The sequence below is a fragment of the Colias philodice genome, chromosome 17 (genome assembly GCF_061535455.1).
Source record: "Colias philodice isolate Cphi_HAF_F1 chromosome 17, ilColPhil1 Martin Lab GWU primary, whole genome shotgun sequence".
NCBI classification, from domain to species: domain Eukaryota; kingdom Metazoa; phylum Arthropoda; class Insecta; order Lepidoptera; family Pieridae; genus Colias; species Colias philodice.
The window spans coordinates 1376523-1400313 of NC_143102.1; the positions used below are offsets into that span (position 1 = coordinate 1376523).

Below are 23791 nucleotides of genomic sequence, written 5' to 3' on the forward strand. Positions count from 1 at the left end.
TATTTCTGTTTAACCATGTTTAACTGACTCATATAATATGTTTTTTTTCTTATTTCCGCTTTTATACTTTTAGACAACCTTTGTGACTATAGTATAGTAGCGTCGCAAGTGGATATGAGTCGCATGTTAATGGATTCGATTCCCGGCCAGGTCAGGATGAAAAAAAATATTTTTCAAACTTCTTTCCAAGATGCCAGATTTCCCATTTATGAAGTAAAATTTATGTAGCTGGCAGCCCAATTCTTCACACACACGAGCGTCTTTACAAATTGCCTAACACACACTACAGAAATAAGTTGCCGCACTCACAGAGCTATTGTTTTAAGGTGGGGCGGTATCTAGTCGTAGCGCGCGCGCGGAGATCAATCCTTAATCTAAGCAAGGCAGTTTTAGCGCCAAAAGTTGTCGTCTTCAAAACCTACAAAAAATTATTCTAGTATTTTTAATTGTGATTGCAATGCAGTTACCACTAACTATTTCACGCATTTATTAATAATTATCCTATCATACTTTGTGTTCTATATTTTAAGCTCATCTTTCTTAATGTTTTTCCTTTTTATTCTTTCAGATTGCGTCCACCTGCAGCTATACAAAGACTTGAAAGAGCGGCAAAAGAACGGGCAAACCAAAGCCTCGCTTTCCCTGCAACAATACCTGGGCTTTGAGTCCGGTTTCACGTTGGACAAGGAGTCGAACACGCTCGCCATTTTGTGTGAAGACGTGGTGCCCGTGCTCGCGTTCGATACTAGGGAGATTTTGATACAGTGGCGAGTCAAGGTAAGATTTATAACTTTTAGGAGCTTACTTAAAAACTTACTTAACTTGGTATTTACCTAATTATGAGATTGAACTAGAGAAATATTGAGAGAGAATTAGAACTTTTTAATGATGGTGTTAATGACGATGATGGGTTGATGTTTTATTTGATTCTGTAGTGGTACATTTTGTAATAAATTACGTAGTTCAAATAAGTGATAAGTATTATAATATAAGGATGTGTGACGCAAATAATTACAGTCACAAACTCATGCATACAATATTAAACTTAAGTTTGAGCAATTTTTATAGCAATACTACTGAACAGATTTTGATAAATTAGATCAAAAAATTAATATGAATAGGTCTTATTTATGGTAGGTATACGGGCTTTAAAAAATCATACACAAATAAAAATAATGGAAATTTCTATGGGTGCATAATGAAATCTGCGTTAAGCTACTTACAACATATAATTTATCACAGGTGCAACACAACCTCGGTAGCAGCAAGGAATTCGCAGCAGTTCTAATATCCGCTCCAAGCGCCTCGGGGGCGAAGCCCGGGCCGGTGCGCTTGCACGCGTGCGGCCCGCGCCTTGCGCTGTGCGCGTGTAGGCCCCCGGAGGTGCTGGCGCTGTGGGACGTCAAGTTGTTAAGGTACGTGTATAACCTTAGAACTATATCGATATAGTTCTGTGTGTATAACTGCCCCAAGTCCAATGCAATTTGCGCTGTATACGTGCAGCCCACGACTTGCAGCTCGTCACTTGCGCTTGGCACGTGCAGCCCGCGACTTACGCTGTGTTCGTGCAGCCCGCGACTTGCGTTGTGCAGCTCGTCATTTGCGCTTGGCACGTGTAGCCCGAAACTTGCATTGTGCACGTGCAGCCCGTGGCACAGTTCAAGACGCGGAGGCACATGTGGCGGAGGTGTCGACGCTTTGCAACGTTGAATTGTTGAAATAATTGTGTATAAACTATAATGTTCGATAGATGATCCAGTAAACTTCACGAACGTACATATTTCTAAAAAAATATTTTTCGCCACCTTAAATTACAGTCAATAGAAAATTAAGTCATTTCCCAATATCCCACAAAAATCAATAAGTCCTTTAGAAATCCGAAACAATCATGATTATCATTCCATTTAAAACGAAATGAAATGCCGTCTTTATCACATTAAACCTCGACAAAAGCGTCTAATCTTCAGATCGACGCCGCATCAATTTTTCATTTCTCCCATTTGTCCGTTTGACCTACTTAGCCGATATTTAAATGACAGGCCTCAGGATTTGGGAGTGGACCGTCTTTTGTTTTGGGTTTAGCTTTCACTGTGAGGAATGATATTAATGATAATATGAATGGAATAGTTTGACTTGAGGCGTGACTCGTGAGCCTCTAGAAATGATTAGCTTTTTAGATGTATTAATCGGGAAAGTAAAAATAGTATTTATTAATTTAGTTGAAACAAAATAACATTAAATAATAAATATATTCTTTACTCGTATTCAACTTCAACGTAAACATAATAGTTAAGATCGCTATATTCAATTGTATAAAATTTCGGAAAACGAAACAAACTCTTTTTAAAGAATCTGTACAATTTTAAATTATACTATTAATTAGCTAAAACATCCATAACAATATCAAACACATTTATTACATTTGAAAACTTTAAAACACTCCAAGTTACAGCAAACAAAGAAATTAACGTAGATTTAGGGTTCTCCAAACAAAACTTGGGAGATAATTCAAATACTTTTATGGTGAAATGTTTAGGGTTGGAGCGCCTGAAGCGAGTTCCTTATATCTCGAATGAAAATTATGTTTATCTGACTAGCTTACGAGTTACGGCTCGCTGCTTTGCCCAGGAAATCCCATAGCAATGAGATATTCTACATCGGTAAAAAGTATCTAAAATACTAACCTATTTCCAGACACAAAAATCTTTTCATAAAATTGCCGTTTCGGCATGAAATAAAGACATACAGACATATTTTCGTATTAATTAATAATAATACAAGTAGGAATATTATTCCCTGATACCAATTTATGAATGCATTCACAATATTGCTTGAGATAAGAATAAGAGCGATTACGATCTTTATGGACATCATTTTGTAGTTGTCTTCTCATAAATCGTAACATTGTCCATCACTATGAAATGAATGTGTCTATCTATGTTTTATTAATAAGTGTAGAATAGCATTGATGTTATCTCTGTTACGAATTGAGAACATTCGTCCATTTTCAACAGAATTCAAACCATGGCTATTTGTATATGAAAATCTATGTAAAGACTACAATGACTAGGATTTTTTAGGTATGTCCGTAAGTTTGAATGCGCGAATCTTTAAAACCTCTACCGATATTTTAACTGTCATAACTCATAATATATGGCAAATGGCAATCATCACTTGATATGCATTTCGTACTTATTTTATCAATTCATGATTAAAGAAGTTATTTTCATTTAAACTAAATCACAGGTAACAGCTGTAGTTATTAATATTTTCCTTAAAAAATCCTTTATTTGTTCACACAAACGGAAACCCATACTCGTTATATGTTAGTCATTGCCAAGGACCGTCCTAACCATGGCCAAATATTTGTGAGACGTGCCCTCTGACGTCACACGTCAAATACGCAATTTCTTAATGGTGGTACCAACTACCAAGTTATAGGTAAAATGGGGAGTGATTGGTGTTTTGGTATTGTTATTAATTTTGATTATGAGAGAGTATGTTTGGGTTGAATCATTTCATTTTTCTTACGTGTTGGAGGCGTGAAGGGCCGTTGCATTTTTTGGCGGTTTTTGAAAGTGTATATTAACTATAGTACTTAACTCAAAGATTTAAACTTTAAAGTGTATTCCATTACGATTTTGTATTTAATTTTCCTAACAGGATGACTATTCCTGAATAAAATTTTATTTATTTCAATTGTATGTATTTTCTTTTTAAATCGACTTTACGATTAACAATTAAAGTTCGTATGTTACGAAACTGTCCTCTTTTATAACAACTATAACTTTTTGCTACCTATTAAATCAATCCAGAACACTATTAGCTTATACTAAAACTGTCAGCCATTATTCATAGCCTGGTCTTCCATCTATTCAATGTTAAAAATGACAAGCCAAGGGTCGCATAAATCATGCTTGCAAATATTTGCTAGTCGCGCCCTCTGACGTCGGCTGTTACGGCAATATCATAATGGGCCACTTGACATTGCAGTGCGAGAGGTGACTGGGAAATTCCTATGTTATGTGATACTAAGTAGTAAAGATTACAGTATTTTTGGGAAGTATTGTTAACACTTAATTATGGTTGTTGTTGATGAAATGTTATATGAGATCTAATTCAAAGATCTGCAAAAAGATGTAAAGAATGAAATAATTTCTTGATTTGAATTATCTTGCATTTCGTAAAATTGAGCCTTAAGTTACAAAATAAGAAATGAAGCTAGTCGGGGCTTATTTTATTATGGACTCGGACTTATCTAAACTATATTATTGACAGCGTCCCTTTCATCAAAAATATACGACGTATGTATACAATATTCATATTGTCCTTAGAAACGCACATTCCGTACCGAACTTATTCAGACAAAGAATAGGATATGAAAAGGAATTTAACATAACTCCTAAAATATTCCAAATAAGAAGTAAAGACGCGGGACATGTGTCCCTGGATGGGTATAAATATCAATTTATGTTCCCATCGCACTCAGTGCGTATACGTTGAATATTTTATGAAATTAACATGAAATCTTGTTTGGAAGTGGAGCATGATATAAATTGGGTCACGTTTGGACTTAGTTCTTAATAGTTTCTCTCAATAGTTGTCTATTCATTGTTATGGGGTTTCGTATGATGAGTGTGTGCTATTAATATCACGCAGCTTATATGATAAAATATTAATTAAAATGATACCTACGTCACTCAGATACCATGAAGCTTTCTACTTGTAAAGAAAATTCATAATTGGCAGTTCCAGAGTTTGGTTTAAGTTTTTACAAACTAACGAACAGGGAAAAGCAAACTTTCATACATTACTCTTCTACCATATTATAAGTATCTTTAAAATAATTTTCAACAATTTTTATTTCTTACGTCTTTTAAATACTTTTGAACATTTTTTTTTCTTTTAATTTTTTTCTAATCTTAGGGGGATTTATGGGAAGGAATACCTGTCTGTATTTTAATTAAAAAGAGATTTCAGCCGTCGCCTCCTCCATCATAACAGAACAGTTTTTATGAAACGGTTATCGATATTAAAATTTAACGAACATGTCAATCATGGGCTAATAAAAAATTGTTGTTTTGATTAATATTTTTGCAATTTATTTGGCACGTGTCTGAATTAATTTGCAAACTCGTAGATAAAGCCTTACAGCAAAATATACGGGTAATTATGTAATATTTTTTATGATGGTCAATAAATTAAAGCCTATATGCGCGATAAAAAATTAAATTAATTGGCATTTGAAATAATAATTCATATGTATTCAGTCTGCTGTATAATATATGATGTAAGTCGTTTTTTAAGCCAGGCTTTTGTCTCGGCCTTGCCTATTTATACATCTCAAATCGTATCATAAACCAACCAGGCATTTAATGAGGTACGAGATGTCTATAAGTCTTAAAACATACGTTTATCATCTATAGATCTGCCATTTAAATCCGTAAAAAATTATAAAAAACGTTTAATACAGACAATATTCTTATTCCGTTGTCACTCGTCATCACTTTAAAACGTGACAATACATAGACGATATTTACTCACACAAAACAGTACCTACCTATTATAATTATTTTCCCTAATTTTCCCACAAATTAAAACCTCAAAAGTACTCAAATTGCACATGTTACCCAATTTAATGTTAGTGCTGATTACACCCCCACAAATCACCCCTGTAATAACCTGACAACCCCTAATGCTGTGGTCGCAATTAATATCTGCACTAGTTCGTGCCCGCGGCGCCGCTTGCATTATCTACCAAATTGCTGTTGATTTTCATTAGATACTAATAGTTATTTGTTGATTTGGACGGTTTGTGTGGTGTAAAATACGTTTAGAAATAATGATACTGAACTCCCTTTAATATGAATTATGAAGCTTTGTATGCTCTATTACTTCAAAAATAGTAAAATTGATTTAAATGTACCTAAGTGATAAATGGAAAAGCCGCTATCCTAATGAATGCAGACAAATTATTAATGCCGTAATACAATTATTAATCATCAATTGAGCCTGTAGATCAAACAAATATTATAACCTAACTAGTTTCAGTCTGCGGTTTCACTCGCATGCAAATTCAAATTACAATTTATCTCTACAGTTTGAAACAGATTTAATCAGCCGTTAATAGTATCAAAGTTTTAGTCGAAAAAGCATCAAACATCCATGATCCCAAACCATTGAAATTTCAGCTAAATCAGCAATAAAAATATTAAACCATAAAACCTTAAATAAAAGGCGTTTAATTGCAATACAACAAACATCTGCTCCCAGCGGTCACATCGTTAAGTGTTCAGCCATCGGCTAATTTCATTATTAAAGCGAAGGCGATACGCGTGCCCGCAACATCCCCTGTGGATACGCTGTTATGTGTGGTATAAGCTATAAGCCGTAGCGATTTTATATGAGGCACACAAACTTCATATAAAGTGGTAAAGCAAAATATATTTTTCGAGTTGACTGTTAATTAAAGGCTGTTATAAGTTATAAGCGGTGGCGATTTTACGTAGAGACCCTTAAAAAGTCACACTAAACATTAATACATTCAGCAACATAACTGGATCTTTGAGAGGACAGAGGTGGTTTCAAGGTGTGGTTGATCTCATGTCGGTATAAACTATTTATATTATTAAAATATATACTTTTGTTTTCTAAATGATCTATTTGTCTCTGTGCTCGCTGAATGGTCTTTTTTTATTTTGACCAGTATACTAAATTTATGTTTATTGTTTGCTTGTTGTTCGACATCGATTTGTCAATAGAAAATAACACATAGAGAAAAAAAATGATAAAAAATTATTTGTTCTTTAAATTTTCATCGCCATCAGTTTACCCCAATGACCACACAACACGGTGCAGAGGTATGCCTAAACCAAACAAACCCCTTTGTGCTCTTTGTCTTTGTTACCTTGATAGCCGCGTTTAGAAACTCATGCAAGCTTTTCTTTGCACGTAAACAACAATTAGATAAAGGCAGGAAAATGTATCAAAAGAAAAACAAGATAGTTTAGTGTTAAATAGAAAAATCCTTCTTATTTATAGATTAAATAATTTTGATAAGCATTTAGGCTACTTTTATCTTGGACAAACGAGAGATAAGTGGACTCTAATTATATTGAAAGTAGCTTTTGTTGTATATTAATGGCCATATATATTTTTGTAGGCAACTTCACAACTTAAAATATATAAATGTAGCACATATCAACTATATAACTACCAAATTTCATGATTATCGCTTCAACAGTTTAACCATGAAAGCGTAACATTCAGATTTAAAAGTGCTATTATGCAAGCAAAACATTTTAATAGTAACTCTAGTAATAAAGAAATATTACGCAACTTACATGGAAAACTTTCATCATACATTTTTTTGCTGACCTTACCTAATCCATCTATGTCTTTAATTAACGCAAATGTTATACCCCTTTGTAGCTGTCCATTGACATGCAACTTTATGCTGGCCGTGTACCAATAAGTCATTTAGCAGTGTTAATATTTGGGACCGCATCCATCAATTTGCTACCGTCGCATTTCATGGGGGCTTAGATTTGTGTACCGTCAGCAAAAAAGGCCTATTCCTCTCTAATGTAACAGATATTTTAAATAAGTTGTACTTATTGTTTTGTAGACTTAAACTGGTTTAGAAACATTTGAAAATTTTAAAGATTAGAAAAGAAAAAATTTAAAAACCTGAAAATATAATCTCATACTAATGATTCAGCTGTACTGATGTTATTTATTATTTCATATAAAACTGTTCACGATACTGAAATAATCTCATAAGAGGATTATTCCCGCTTCATGTTATATTTCTGCATACATGTTATAATGCTTGAAAATAATACCTTGTTTATCAACATTTTTAAGCCATTATAATACATTTTAATATGTATATTGAAAAATATAGGTAATATTAAAATGACCTTATGTTCTTTAAAAATGACCATAAACATGACATGCAAAAGCAACATAATATTTCAAAAAAGTTACTAAGTAAGAACTAGTAAATCCTTTGTAAAACCAAACAAAACAAAAATACTAAAACCTTTTTTGCACACCGTACCCAAAACTTGCCCGCACGAAAAATAGCAAATGAAGCGCAATTAAAACATGACAACTCAGATGGATAGCCGGGAAACGGTTTTTCCGATACATCCCGGAATAAACGAGCCGCGGGAAATTATCCCGGAATCCAGTTATCGTCTCCGGGGACAGTTTTAATACAATTTTTGTAATATACCTCCAAATGTATATTCGTGTACGGAAAATTGAGTTTACGCGTAAAATTTAAATTGCTACACTATATAATTCACGATAATAATAAGATCAGAGACATGATCAACTTGGGACAATTTTTAACACGACGTTTAATTCAAATTAGTTATATCATTAACTTAATATTATATTTATGAAATTAATTTTAAAGATTTTAATTAAAATAAACAGATTTTCTGAAGAACATATCAAAAATCACTTCAAAGACTTTTTACGTATTTCTCTTAAATTTTAACATCATTAACGTTTCGTCCAAAACCTTTGCTTTTCAAATCAATGTTACGATTCCTTCCAAATTGAATAAGAAAACCAATTAAAAATCATTAAAACGTTCAAGTTAAGATAAATATTGGAAAAGCTAAAACTTGGAAGATAATTTATATCCACTTTTTCAGGCAATTAACTTCGCCACTTAAGTATAAGGTACAGTTTCAAAAGCCCTGCTTTGATCTCATTTCATTTTACTGGGAATTATTTGGGATCCGGATGGTGTGATTGTAAATTCTAAATTACTTCTCTTATATCTATCAAACGGATTCTAATTTCTAGCTAACCTTGTGAGCTAAATGAAACATATTGCACGCCTCATAAGCGAAGCGTTGAGGTGGGTACTACTGTCACTTCGCGCAAAACATCTGATTTTTCAAACTTAAAATGTCTTTATGTATCATACATTGCACTAATTGTAAGATAATACATACACACACATATTAAGAAAAAACACTATTTTTAACATTCATGATATTTTTGATGTCATTTTTGTTATTTAAACTAGTTAAAAAACAGTTTAAAAAAGTTCTGTCTTGGACGTCCGTGTGTCTGTATGTGCGGAGGATTTTCTTGTTAACACGATAGCGACCGAAATACTTTACTAATCGAGTCTTTTTTTTCTCTTACGCTTGAGTATGCTCAGGAATAGAACCCTTTCATTTTTCAGGGTCTGATTCGATGTGGTTTAATTGTTATTAAATAAACAAAAATAATAATTAATAAATAATTATTAAAAAAAATTATGAGGCGTGCACTTTTGGATTTTCCAAATTATTATATATTAAACTTTGTACTTTCGTCTATTATTTACTAGCGGTCCGCCCCGGCTTCGCCCGTGGTACATATTTCGCAATAAAAGGTAGCCTATGTTCTTTATCAGGGTCTAAAGATTATCTGTGCCAAATTTCATCAAAATCGGTGCTGTACTTTATGCGTGAAAACCATACATACATACATACAAACCTTTCCTCTTTATAATATTAGTATAGATTAATGAATTTTGATATTTCGTGAATTCAAATAAATACTAGTACTAATTTTATAAAGTTTGTTTGATTAGTTGAACGCTCTTATCCCAGGAACTACGGGTCCGATTTGAAAAATTCTTTGAGTGTTAGATTTTTCGTAGAAAGCTATATTTTCGTAGAAAGTTATAACTTAACTAGCGGTCCGCCCCGGCTTCGCCCGTGGTACATATGAAAAATAGATGTTGGCCGATTCTCAGACTTACCCGATATGCACAGAAAATTTCATGAGAATCGGTCCACCCGTTTCGGAGGAGACTAACATTGTGACACGAGAATTTTATATATAAGATTATAACTTGGACTACAACAACTTAAAACATATCTAACTATTAATTACTGCTAAAAGAAATTAACAGCCAAATAATGAAAACTCTTCCAGGTCCCAACCCTCTTTTCTTAAAGTTGGTAAAAAGAAGGTATCTACTACAAAGTTCAGTAATGTGTTGTCTCCACAGATTAGAGTCTTACCGCTAAGTCACATAACTTATGCGATCCTGCTTACGGAACCCTAATTCTTAATGGGGCAGCTTTAACTTGATAGGGAATAAAACATATGGGGTATAGTTTGTATGTTTGTTTATAAGGACCCTCTGTTTGGATGGATTTTATGTGATTAGGATATCGATCACGGTGAATGAATTTATCTGAAGTAATGTATCCTAAAATCTTGAAAAATGAATGAACCAAGTTGTAGATACTTTCTAAATGAAAAATGGATATACTTAAACAGAATAATATTACTAGGTAAAATATATGTATGTAAAAAAAAATGTACGGATGTTACAAAATTCTTGTTCGTTAAAACTATAACACACCCATTTTGACTGGAATTCAATATGCAAATAGACTATCCAATTTTAAGGTAATTTAAACCTTATATGTAAGCAATTTGTTTAGTTAATGTAAAATACTGGATCATATGTTTACGAGTAACACAAGCACAAATAAAAACCAAAAAACTTGAAAATGGCGCGCGTATCTAACCTTTTAATAATTTATACATTTGCTTATTACTTATAAATTAATTAACTTTATTCAATAATAAATAAAATAATGTATAAAGTGCAAAAGCAGCAATTTCCTTGGAATAATTATTTACAACATAACGAAGGAGTATTCACAGCGCGTCCTCGATAAACTAGGAGCGTGATGGGCATTACACTGAGCCCGAAATTGGTGTAGTACGAGAGGCGGCGGCGGATTTAGTAATAATAATAATATAGAATATAGTATTGGCTTACGATTTTTAAATAAAAGCTTTACTTTCTAATAGGTCGTTGGTAACAATTTTCTTATAACTATGCTAGAATACTACAGATACACATACACATATTTATTAGTGTTAGTTTTTCTTTTATTGAAAAAGAAATACATTTAAATTCAAAGCCCTGAAAATCGGTCTTGTTTGCAAATGAATCACAATAATTCGGTCGATTTTCTTTGCTACTAACTGTTTTAGCAATCTTCCTCCATGCTATTTATTGTGTGTATTATTTGGAAATTAGAACTAAGAGTCTGAAAAGCGAAATGGGTATTCCAAGAACAATAGTTTTTTTTTTGTTTTATAATCAGCCAGTAACTATATTACCAAAACACAACAAGCCAGCATCAAAAAAAAAAAAACTTCAAGCTGGTTAAAAAAAAACGATCTCTCAGTCTACCATCGCACACCTCCGTTGGCAGTCGTCACGTAGCCGTGGGGTCAACAATTTTGATATTCCCAATTCCCAGTGACCTCCTGTATTGAAATCCTACGTGATGTCGCTAACGTTATTTCTATAGATTGTTTCCCAAATTGTTTATAAGTGAATTGTTTTCTATTCCCCGAGGATATTTTTATAACCGTTATTACTTACGATATATTGGAGAGATATTTATTTGTTGTTTCTTTGGGATGAATTATTAATGGTTCTTCTATAGCTTTTACTTGTTTCAAATAATGATATCGCTTTTCGTTGTATTATGTACTCGATGTAGGATAAAACCATTCCTTTTTACATAAAAAGCAAATAATAAAGAATAATTTGCTATAAGAAAAAAATTGTACAGCTAATAACTATTTATTATTTTATTTCTAATAAAAGCCACTTTATTACCATTTTTACAAGTCTTCTAAAATTTTACATTTATAGCTTAAACGAAACCAAATAAAATAAAACTCATCGGAATTCGGACCATGAAGAGACTATATACTTTAGTATGATTTAACATCTTTTCTATTTTTCGAAATTAAAAGACATCTAAATGCGGTGCTTTTTAATGACTAGTACGTGCCTACGGAACCGCCTGCAATAAGGCTGGTGTCACATTACACCTTACAGCGGGTAAAATAATAATATGAAAAAATCGCGATTAATTTTAATGTATTGTTTAATAATGTTGTGTTATTTTTGTGTTGAGGTCTGAATATCTAATGAGATATGAAAGAAAAATATTTTTACGTGTTATATTCCGAGGCAAATGACGTTTTAAAAATTAACTAGAACACGATTGTTTTAATTTAATTTTAATGTGTATCTTCTGTCTTTATTAAATACAAGATTCAAAGTAAACTGTTACATATTAAGACATGACTCTAATACGAAAAATACTGAACTAATTCCGATGAAATTTCATAGTTTCACATCACAATAGCACATAGTAACATAGATTTCATTGTTCTTCGAACAAAGTAAGGTAAAAATAATTTTCAACGCTGTTACAACGTCAATTACGAGAACACGCGTTTCTGTGCTTAAACCAATTATTTCTTTAACAATACATTTTTCGTTAACAGCCCATTATAGGTGTTAACTATTATAACGTGAAAACCTTACAAAATCGTATTTATTTTAAAGTGTCGACAAATTGTCGGTGATTATTGTATTGTACATTTATGTTGTAATTAGGTAGAGTTGTTAAGACATAGAGAGGGAGCATTATACTCTTAAATATTTTTCTTTGTCATTTTTCACTTATTTTCACATAGCGATGGACTAATGTTGAAATTCTAAAATCTCTCACATCTACAAAGAACGAATAGTTTTTACGTTTTGATACCAATATGGTCGTCGCCGGAACCGCTTTACGACTTCCTGCAAGCGCTGCAGCCGCTGTTGGTTAATCACATGTTAACATGCTATTGTTTACTCGACACTTTTCATTCGACCTTTACGACCGCTTTTAATTTAATAGCTATTACCAAGACGTGATATGCTTTGAATTTAGTTCGGTTTTTTAAGGAATATCTCTTGTTTTTGTTTGAGAATTGTTGTCTACTAATACTAGTTTTGTAATAATTAAAGTACAAAGGTTTCAATATAAAATATATTAGTTAATAGTTTTTACAGAAATACTTTAATTTAAAACTCGGTTTGTTAGTCACTAACCACAAGCCGTAATTCCGCTTTCATAGACTTTGTTTTTATTTATACGCTGACTGCTGAGTTCCGAAATGTAGCTTTGATCCACTCTTTTTTAGAATAAAAGGCATAAACAAAATCGAATAATTTATCAGCTCTATATCGATTTCCTCAACAAAACCCATTAATTCAATTTAACAGCTCCATATCAATACGCAAGTTCAAAGTCCAATTTCAGAAGAAATAAACTCAGCTCAAGACCGTCTCGGATTCCTGCCATAGTGAATGTGACATGAAGTAATAAGTACTGGATGACTTTCTATATTTACGACGAAGGGAAATATTTGTCTGTCTGTGGCTTTGTGTCTACTATCGGGATATAATAGATTGATTTTGAATTCAATGTAATTTAGTATGATAATGCTTATAATGAGGTTAGGTTAGCGAATCTTGACTTTAAACCAAATTTTGTCTTTTTATTATATACAGAAACGATAACGTTTATCAAAATGAAATAAAGCTCTATGAAGCGTCACAATACATTAAAAATACCGATAAAACGTGAGCTTCAATTTTATAAATTTTATCTATTTTCAACAGTCAATCACAGTCAATTTAATTGGTACGTACATGACCATGTTTATTTACATTGATTTATTATCAAACTTAACAACTATTACACACACACACACACACACACACATACACCAATTCATAGTTCGCAAAATGGTTCCCATAAAAAGTTGAATATTTATCCAGCTCTCTATGCAAATGCTGCCCACCAGAGACTAAAGAGCAGTAACAGCCCTTTTGTGATTTTTCGTTTTATTAGTGATTCTGAAAGCGGGTTTCTTAAGCTTTCTATTGAATTAACTTACTTATTTCTAAGACTATAAGAATGGTTTTTATTTAACAGTTTTCACTTACTGCAAACGAAAAAAATTAACAATTTGGCGTGATTTCCCAACTAAAATACAGTATAAATTATACTGCAGATTAAATTTTAAGGTTTCATAACTAAAATGCAGTAAGCAATATAATTTTACAGTTCTTTAGATAGTTTTATATTTCTGGAAAAAAATTAAAAAAAAAATTAATACGCAGTAAAATTTACCGCCATACAAGCTATTTTTACTGCAAATTAAGAAACAGAAACAGAAATAAAATTGAAATGCCATTATTCCGGCTAGCTAAAGTTAAAAATTCATTTATGGGCCAAGGTATACGCTTTTACAACAGAATTCCTCATAATATTAAAGAGTTAAGTAGTTCTAAATTTAAATCTTATATAAAAAATGTACTTGTCAAGAGAGCCTATTACAGTATTAAGGAATATATGGAAGATAAAAACCCATGGAGGGTTGTCGCGTAAAAACCACAGGACAGTTCTTTGGCATATTATGATAATATAATATTATGATAATATAATATTATGATATTATTACATATGTAATTTGTAAAATTGTAAATCTGACATGATTAAAAAGAGCAACTATGGAGTTTCTTGCCGATTCTTCTCCGTAGATACTGCTTTCCGAATCGGTGGTAAATGTTAAAATATGTACTTAATGACGTTTCAAAAGTGCTTCTAGAAGAAGTCTAATTGAATAAATAAATGTTTGAGTTTGAGTTTGAGTTTGAGTTTGAGTTTGAGTTTGAATTAAGAAAATACAATTTATTGTCACGAACTCCCAACTAAAATGCAGTAAAATCAAAGCTTGTCGCATTTTAGTTGTGAATACTTAACATTCTTTTATCATTATAAACTGACTAACACGCAGTAAAATACAGCATTACTGCAGATTAGCTTGGATAGCATAATGACACAGATATGATTATTCCTAGCTAAAGTGCAGTTAATGTTTTAAATACTGCAACTGTGAACTAGCTATTTTTCTTACTGCACTAGTAAATTGAACACTTTTTTCTTAAAAAACTAACTAAAATGCAGTATTTTTTTGACCTTACTGCATGTTAGTTGGGTTTCTTGACAAAATAACTGATCCAAACGCAGTAATAGGGCTTTTTGCTGCATTTTACTAAGTTTAAAATGGTATTTTTTACAAAAAAGGCTATGCAGTAATAGGCACCAAAAAGAATAAATGGCCATAATAAATTCAGTTATTAAGATATATTTTTTTTTTATTGCTTTAACGTGTGAACCTATGCCTTTACAACCTTTCTGCATTCAAATTTTTTTGCTTATCATTCTGTTGATTTTTTAAAATCAATTCTTAACTTTAAATGCGTTTTACTCGAAATCGTGATTTTGCTGTTACTGCACTTTAGTGTATGGTGGGCAGAATGGCTATCGACGCAAGCTAACTGCTGGCGTAGGAAATGAAATTCCACCGCGGTCAAACCCGACCTGTAATGTTTTATAACTACGCTATTGTGGTACATTATTGACGTGGTAATTAATGGATTTTATGAAGTTTCAAATACGACTACAACTTATATTAAATAGTTGTAAGCTCATATCGTAAAAAAAAAGTTTCGTTTTAGGTAAAATTTCAAACAAAGTAGTTTATGTGTCAAAAATACAAATTATTTTTGAAGTGAAACTTTTTTAGGCGTGTTGTGAGTAAAATTTCAAGGTCGCGGGGCAATACCATCACGCCATGGAGTAAGGCGACGATTTTGGTATCTTTGAATCTTGGCAAGAAAGCTTCACTTTTGTCACGTGTGCCCGGCACACGCGCTCTTTTTTGTCCAAAGCTTCTCCATTATTGGTTTTTAACACGCTTGTTAACAATAAAATAACATATGTTCCCCATCTCCCACCCCTCATTCGAAAAAACTAATAAACGAGTAATAAAAATGTTGAAATCATTGGATTAATTACGTGTTTCTTAATTGTATCTGACAGTGCCCGTATGCCCTCTAAATCATTTAGATACAGTAATTCCTACCATTAATTAGTTATTCTTAATAGAGTGATATTATCTCTATGCTTACGTGCGTAATTTGTCTTATAGTTATAGTTTATATTGAGAACTATATAGATACTAATACGATAAAACCAAAGATTAAACACTGATGCTGGATGCATCCGAGTTTAATTTTGTTCGCTAAAGACGCCATGTTGAATTCAGTATGACGTGACATAACCAGTATACAATCTATAGATGCTTCTAACGATACGTCATTTATCATAATCGGGTACAAATTTTAGAAATTATGCAAGATCAGATGCCGAAATATTGATGTAATAAACCTAAACCATAACACTACTTTTCGCTAAGTCGGGTAACAATTTTATGTTTCATCCATTCTATGTGTTTGTTATGGACAGGCAGTATGCAATCACAAATGTACAATTTCAACAATACAAAAACAACAGTTTTCGATGTATTAACATAATAATATGGAAAACATTAACTAAATAACATTTCTTTCATTCCAGACGTTTCGGCGTAGTGGACAAACGGTTCTGCGTGGAAGGCGGCTCGCGCTGCGGCAAGGGCGAAGGCCTATTCGTGTTCGCGGCGGAGGCCGGGAGGGAGCTGTCGGACCTCCTCAACGCGTACAGCCACGAGGCGCAGTCCCGGCTCAGTGTTGCGTCTAGAAGTGGTTCAGGTGAGATTGAAGATTCATTGCAATTGTGTCTACGGAAAAATCTGTAGATATTCTATCTAATTTCATAATTGATATTGTAGTAAATTATTGGTTGCAAGTTGCGCTAGACCAGAGTTATCTTGATGATAGTAATTTATAAAATACGAAATCAGCAATCCTGAAAGATAAAGAGTCGATGCTAAACTAAACTATTTCAACCGAAATAAAATGATGAATAAAACACGAGCAAAATGTTAGTTTTATTCAAATTCATTGTATCAGTATGAGTGTAATATAGTTGACTAGCTTTCCACCCGCAGCTTCGCCCGCGCAGTCAAAGAAAAACCCGCATAGTTCCCATTCCCGTGGGATTTCCGGGATAAAACCTATCCTATTTCCCGGGATAAAAAGTAGCCTATGTCCTTTTCTCGGATATCAAAATATCTCTATACCAAATTTCATGCAAATTGGTTCAGTAGTTAAGGCGTGATTGAGTAACAGACAGACAGACAGAGTTACTTTCGCATTTATAATATTAAGTATGGATTACTTCCTAAACCTACTACTGCAAATACTTATTTTAAACACTTTTCCAGTTCTAGAGAAGCGTTTCTCAGACACCAGTTCAGTGCTGGACGACTGTTTCCACCAGTCGATGCGGTCGGTCTCCCCCGCGTGGGCGCCCGCGAGCCAGACCATGCACTGTCTGTCGGACCTTGACTCGAGTCTGGACAGCGAAGACAAGTTCAGACGGCCCACGTCGCTGCCGAGGTGTTCTAGTTGTATTGGGAAGATCAGTCATTTGACGAGGTAAGGCTGGTGGAATTTACCATTTTAAAGTTTATGATAAGTGATATGCCTGATTTTTGTGATTTGATGATGTTTATATTCGTAATATATAAAACGTTTTTAATTTTTATTTTGGACACATGCAGAACATGCATTTTAAATGAAGTAAACAAATAAAGCTTTAATTCCTTTTATTTACTAACTTATAACTTTCACTACAAATTTAACTATAACATTCATAAAACTTCCAGGTCATCAACAATGAACACGCCCGGCTCGCTAATGTCCCCAGTATGGACGATGGAGAACATTCTAGAGAAACGCTCCGATTCAGATCGGGCGTCAATCTATTCCCGTTCAAGTGGCAGTGCCTCAGAGTACTCAGTACCAAGAGGAGCCTGTCTCTTGGACAAGAGCTTTGACTCAAAAAGAGCGAGTCCAGTGGCTTGCTGCACTCCAACTATACCGGTGAAGACTGGTAACACTTGCCAATGCTGGCAGCAGCCGAAGCCGTGCTGCTGCAGGAAGAAGTCGTTCAATGGACCGTACGAGAACTATGATGTGCCAAAGACCCCGATGCCTTTAATACAGGTAAATTTTTAATGGACGTCACTTGATAAAATAAGAGAAAATTTAACTATTAGCTATGAAAATTTTAAGGAAGATTTTAGTTAGTACACTTGTTTGAAAGCATAAAGTTGAAACTATCGAATTTATGACAACCTCCTCCTTTTTTTAAGTCTGTTAAATATGGCAGCTTGTATTGAAATCAATAACGTTTGTGTATTTTTCAGGAACATCCAGCGGACGTGCACGTAGATGCATCAAGTCTATACGATACACCAAAGAAACTAAAATGTCTGATCGGTCAACCGTGCGGTTGCAACCACAACGAAACCAAAAACGATGACAACCAAAACAATATCGAAAGCACATGTGATAATAGCGTTAATGAAAATTCCAATTACATGAACTTAGTTCCCGCGCCCAAGAAACCGCAGATCGACCTTTCCAATTACGCCAACATTGACAGAGCTACATTAGAAGAATTTGAAAGTTCCCTGCGAATTCTGAGAAGCGCTGGCTTCAGTCAAGAAGAATTAGATGCGCTAGAAGACATTCCGGAACACGATGACGATATATCCACAGCAACAAATAACACAGTCAACCAAAATGACTGTTGTAACGATCACCTTAACTACATGCATTTGGAAGCAGAGAACAGCTGTTCAAGCAACAGTAAGAACTGTTCAGACAATGTGAGCAGGATCAGCCACATGTCAGACCCGACACATTCAGAAACAGATACCACAATAAGTACCAGACGATCTAGTTCAGCAGACTTCACTAAAAGACAAGACGACAACTTCTTAAACCCTAGAATATGTTTCACGCCAACAGTGATCAGACGAACTTGTAAAACTGACTGCATCAACGAAGGCATACCAACAAAAAATCCAGAAAATAAAGATTTTAAAGTACCCGAGCCAAAAAGTGAGAACATTTTAGTAGCTCGATTCCGAGATGCGGTCAAAATACGTCGCTCGTCGAGTGTTCCGAGTAAATCGGATAAAAATAGAGATTCGTCGAGTTCAAACGATTCAGGGGTGTCGACGGGGTCTTTGAAACACCACAAGGGTGATTTCAATGAGTTAGAGACGGTCGTAACTAATTCTAAAGCGGGTAAGAAGCACTCGAAGAAGCCGTTTAGAATATCATTGACTCCGGTGCACACGCCGTTTGTCTCGAGTTCGGACCCTTTGAAGAATTTGACGTTCCAGTTCGAGGAAGTGGCTACATTGGCGAAGGCTAACTCGTGTGATGTGGATACGTTGACAAGGAGGAAAAAGAGGAATGGTAATGGTAAGTTTACAAAAAAAAATGTACAATTCCTTTGCGTATCCGACGATTTTCTTATTGATTTATTTAATGTTTTTTGTTTTCGAATACAATACGTATGTAAAAAATAAACAATTTATGGCGGGCCGATAACATAACTATCAAAATAGTTAAATATCGCTATTTATCTACTGAAACCATGTATGTCAGCGAGCCAGTCTTAGATATAAATTTAATGTGTGTTTATAGCTCAATTACCTATGTATAAAATTAATGTTCAAATAAGGCACCTTTAGGTTCAATCGCTCATTTAATTCATCCTTTCCTAAAGCACTCTTCATTCCAGGCGACACAGACAGCACAGCGCGACACAGCAACATAACGACCAACACGTCGAGCGGCGCGTCTGACACGTCAGACTACATGGAGTCGCTCTCTGTTTCTTCCTACTCGTCGTGTGACGCGCCAGACCGACATGTGACCAGACCACGGTCTGGGAAAGAGTACGCGAGCATCGATAGAGCCCATTTGATGTGCGATATGACGAATTAGAGAGAAAAAAAAATTGTAAAAAAAATGTTGAATTTTTTGTGATTTTTTTGAAATTTTTTGCTGTCGTCATTTTTTAATAAAACAATATCACTAATAAAACTTTAACAATCTGCATTTTCCATCTTTATTCTTGCAGAGTAACAATAAGAAAAGGACACAAATCTATGGACTACATGGATAAACATAATTATTCGCCACGGCTTATGACCTCATAGAATAATTCTCACGATTGAAAATTCTGTATCAAGGCTGGTCCTATAACAATGAAACAATCTAAATTCTAAATAAACAACGAATACGTAGTTTTTTCAATCAAACAGTTATATTAAAGTTCATCAAAAATTACATTATGCGACTCTATTAACTAATCGTAATAACACATGTTTGTATGTGACATATCTGTAACAACAAAATCTTGTACTATGTGTATAGTGAAAGTGTTCCCCAAAGGAACAAAATTTATCTTAGCTTTTATATTCAACGGAGGATAAGGGTTTTAGACTAGTATAATCTATGCTTTTAAACACCTACAACAACGAAAGACACGTTATCTTGTATGTTTCGTTATTTATATGTACAAAATGTGTACTTAAATGACAGTTTTTTGTAAACAATCTAAGCTTCATGCCTTACGTCTTGTGTCCAAATATATTTTATGTTATTCCTTGTGTTTACAAGTTTAAGTTACCTGATAAAATATAATCAAATATAAAACATATATTTTTATATTTTATAACATTATGCAACAATTAACAATTACTTGTTTATCAATGTAAATAAGTCTTAGGATAAATCATATAAATGTACTTATTTTAATATTCGAAATAACAACACTTAGATGCATTGTTCCTATGTACATAATAAATCGAAAATAGCTGTAGTTCAGACGATTTTTAGTTTTCTATAGGGTGCCAAAAATCTTAGCATTAATATTACCCTGTATAATATAATATGTATAGCATTAAATGTAAATCTACTTTCATTTACTTCACATATACTTTGACAAAAATAACAATAATTGTAAATTGTTGAATCGTGGTTGAATCATATTTTTGTCAAGCTTATTTTAAGTTTTAGTTATTTTAATCAATTACTTTTAAATTTTAAACATATTTTAAGCGGTTTGATTAGGTACTGAAATTATTTGTGCCTTGTAAGATTTGTTGAGTGTATTTGATTAAATTACTTATGTTACCTTCGTAAATCACTTAATCAACTTAATGTACTTATAAAATGCCGATACTTAGGATGAGTGTAAAATAAAACTATAGTTTTATATAACTGTATTTATTATTATCTAGATAATGGCAACACCTTTTCATTTATTCTTAAAGTAAATGAAAGGTTGCCAAATATGGCCTGTACGAAAACGGAAAGCAATAGAATAAATTGAAATATTATATTTGGATACATTTTAAACTAACATGTTTATATAAGACTATCCAGATAGCATTTTTATACGTGGCACAAACATTGCTTAAATTATACCTGCCAGTTTTCAGAAATATTTTAATGTTATGCGTTTATTTTGAGAAATAATATTGTACTTAAAATTCAGAGGATTATTGTCCGTCCGGCGAAAAATATTTGATTGGCTTTTACTCAGACATTTCATGTTACACAGTACAATTTTATTTCGCAAAATTTTTAGATTGAACGATTTATGTCTAGTCATTTGGAATATGGCGGCTCTCAAAATTTTGCATCAATGAAGAACTTAAAGAAAAGTAATATCATAGGATAAAATAGAACATATTCCTCTTTTATACGAATTATCAAGATTATTATTTTGATATCATTGTTATGCTCGTTCCTTTTTTCAGTGTCTTGCTTTTAGAAATGTAAAAGTAATAAAACATAAAGTTATAAAGTGAGCCGCCATACATTTGGTTTCGGTATTCACACGGTTTGGTGTCTAACATAAGGTTTGATTATAATATTATTTTCTTAAAACGTTTACGTTGCTACTGTATTAAAGTTTGTAGTGTATATGCAACAGAAATATAGTGCATTTCATGAATTTTGTCTTTTATTTTACCTTTTAAAATATTTTTACTGCTCTATTCCTAAATACACATACTTACATAATATTAAATTGTAGGTGCATTTAATATTAAAACTACTGAATCCAAATTAAAAAAGTTGCGTTCATTCACACCCTGAACAAAGCCAAAAAATTGCCTATAGGGCTGAACAGACCTATTCAGAATTTATGTAATTTAATACAAGTAAAAGAACTCTAGATATAAACAGGTTTAAACAGAAAAAACTAGCTTTACGGTTGATAAATGTTACATTATAGAAAAACAAGGTTTTTACACTTGTCCGAATTTATATTCCACATAATACATATACTTACAATTAAAACACGTAAAGATAGAAACCCATAAAGATATACAAAATCGTAATAACAAAAATGTAGATAGGCAAACAACATAGGGTGAAACTCCCCTCTTCGTTAAGGGTTAATTATCAGATCGGGGCCAAAACATTCTCTGTAATTAAAAGGTCTTATAATTTATATTGTTGGTCATTATGAATATTGAAAGCTTAGCAGTGATATATTTAAGATGTTGAAAATTCCATGGGTAATGCCTAATAAACTAAATTCTAAACTCTAAAGTATAATTTAGAATGACGTGAATAATTTAGATAATTTAGAATGAATGTTTAATATTATTCAATAGTCTAGAATCAGAAGTTATAAGTAAAATTCCAGAATTAAACACAACCTAAAAATTTCAATGTTTAAAATTAATTACGATATAGTATATTATATATCACAAATTCGCAAGTGTAGTCATCATCTTCGGTAGTATAGTGGTCAGTATCCCCGCCTGTCACGCGGGAGACCGGGGTTCGATTCCCCGCCGGAGAGTTCCTTTTTTTTTTTAACGCAAAATATTATCTTATTTTTTACAGGATAATATACAACTAATATATAACACGATATATCTGGAAACATTTTTTTTATTTATAAATTTTTAAAACGAAGGAAATTTTAAAAGTTATAATTTTGTTTGTTCTATAAGTTTATAGGTTGGTTAAAGACGAAAAATAAAAATACCAAATAACCAAATTCTAAACAACAGATTATCTATTCAGACTACGCAGATAGACATCTATCGTGTACATGGAAAGACGCTCTAATCCGGTCCAGACTCCAACATCCCCGGAGATTTACGAGACCCTTACTGAGTGGACATTTGGGAAATTTAATACAGATTTTATCTTTATAACCTTCCTTGTTGTGAATGTAAATGCCGTGACATTATTGTGTCTGTTTTAATTATAATTTATGTAATTTAAAACGCCTGCCGCTGCCACAATCGATGCTAACATTTTTTGCTATTAATTTTTATATGGATTTTACATAAATTCGCAACCAAAAGACTGCTAAAATTGTTTTTTATTTTGCGAAATTGAATTTAAATATTTTCTATGTTTCTTCGTTTTTCAATATCCTGAATCAAAATATTACCTACAAAATGTGTTAAATTATCGGTTCGTTACCTTCGCCCTAAAAATATAAAAAATGCTGTTTATCAAGAATTCGATACATTAAGGCTCGTTTCCAATGTATTTTCGAACATATGAAAGCTTTACAGATAAGGTTTGCGTTTGCGTCGTTCTGTAGGGGTTGGAATGATAGGACGCATTAAGAAAATTGGTGTCTCCTGCATTTATAGATATTATTTCGATTATTTTAAACATTCCGCCAAGAATAGTGGGTACATTATATTACTAACTGAAACACAAATAAAAATCGCAAAGCTCTTGCAAGTATTTAGTTACAACATTGTGAAGTGTGACAAGACATTTTCTTTCATTTATTATTAACTTTTTTAAAATATATATTTTTATACATATTAAAAACATATTCATTTCGTGTTCATTCAAGGAATCATTATAAAATGTTTATACTTTTAAATAAGCAGAAGACAGTTAGTAATATTTACTTGATTGTATTATGCAATAGTCGATTTTATAAGAGATATTTTTGCAACCAATTTTTATAAAAATACTAGCTTCCGCCCGCGGCTTCGTCCGCGTGGCGTTTTGATAAAAGGTAGCCTATGTTCTTTCTCAGGGTCTAAAGATTGTCTGTGCCAAATTTCATCAAAATTGGTTGAGAGGTTT

At 32.9% G+C, this 23791-nt stretch overlaps 1 protein-coding gene, 1 long non-coding RNA gene and 1 other non-coding gene across 4 annotated transcripts in view; all 3 read left to right on the plus strand.

The window, feature by feature from the left end:
* Positions 1-21671, plus strand: part of LOC149480817 (uncharacterized) — a 109737-nt gene extending 88066 nt beyond the window's left edge. The window contains exons 4-10 of one of the 2 annotated variants that reach the window (XM_089705735.1): positions 569-777; positions 1243-1415; positions 16320-16492; positions 17068-17281; positions 17512-17851; positions 18055-19123; positions 19446-21671. In XM_089705735.1, the coding sequence (XP_089561861.1) occupies positions 569-777; positions 1243-1415; positions 16320-16492; positions 17068-17281; positions 17512-17851; positions 18055-19123; positions 19446-19651 (2384 nt within the window). In that variant the 3' untranslated portion in view covers positions 19652-21671. The remainder of the gene's footprint in view (positions 1-568; positions 778-1242; positions 1416-16319; positions 16493-17067; positions 17282-17511; positions 17852-18054; positions 19124-19445) is intronic. The other variant, XM_089705736.1, reaches the window with a different exon arrangement.
* The window catches only part of LOC149480808 (uncharacterized), a 369189-nt gene that overhangs the window by 252276 nt on the left and 93122 nt on the right, over positions 1-23791 (plus strand). The gene's annotated exons all lie outside the window — the stretch shown is intronic.
* Positions 22458-22529, plus strand: TRNAD-GUC (transfer RNA aspartic acid (anticodon GUC)). The gene has a single exon. It is a non-coding gene; the product is annotated as a tRNA-Asp (tRNA).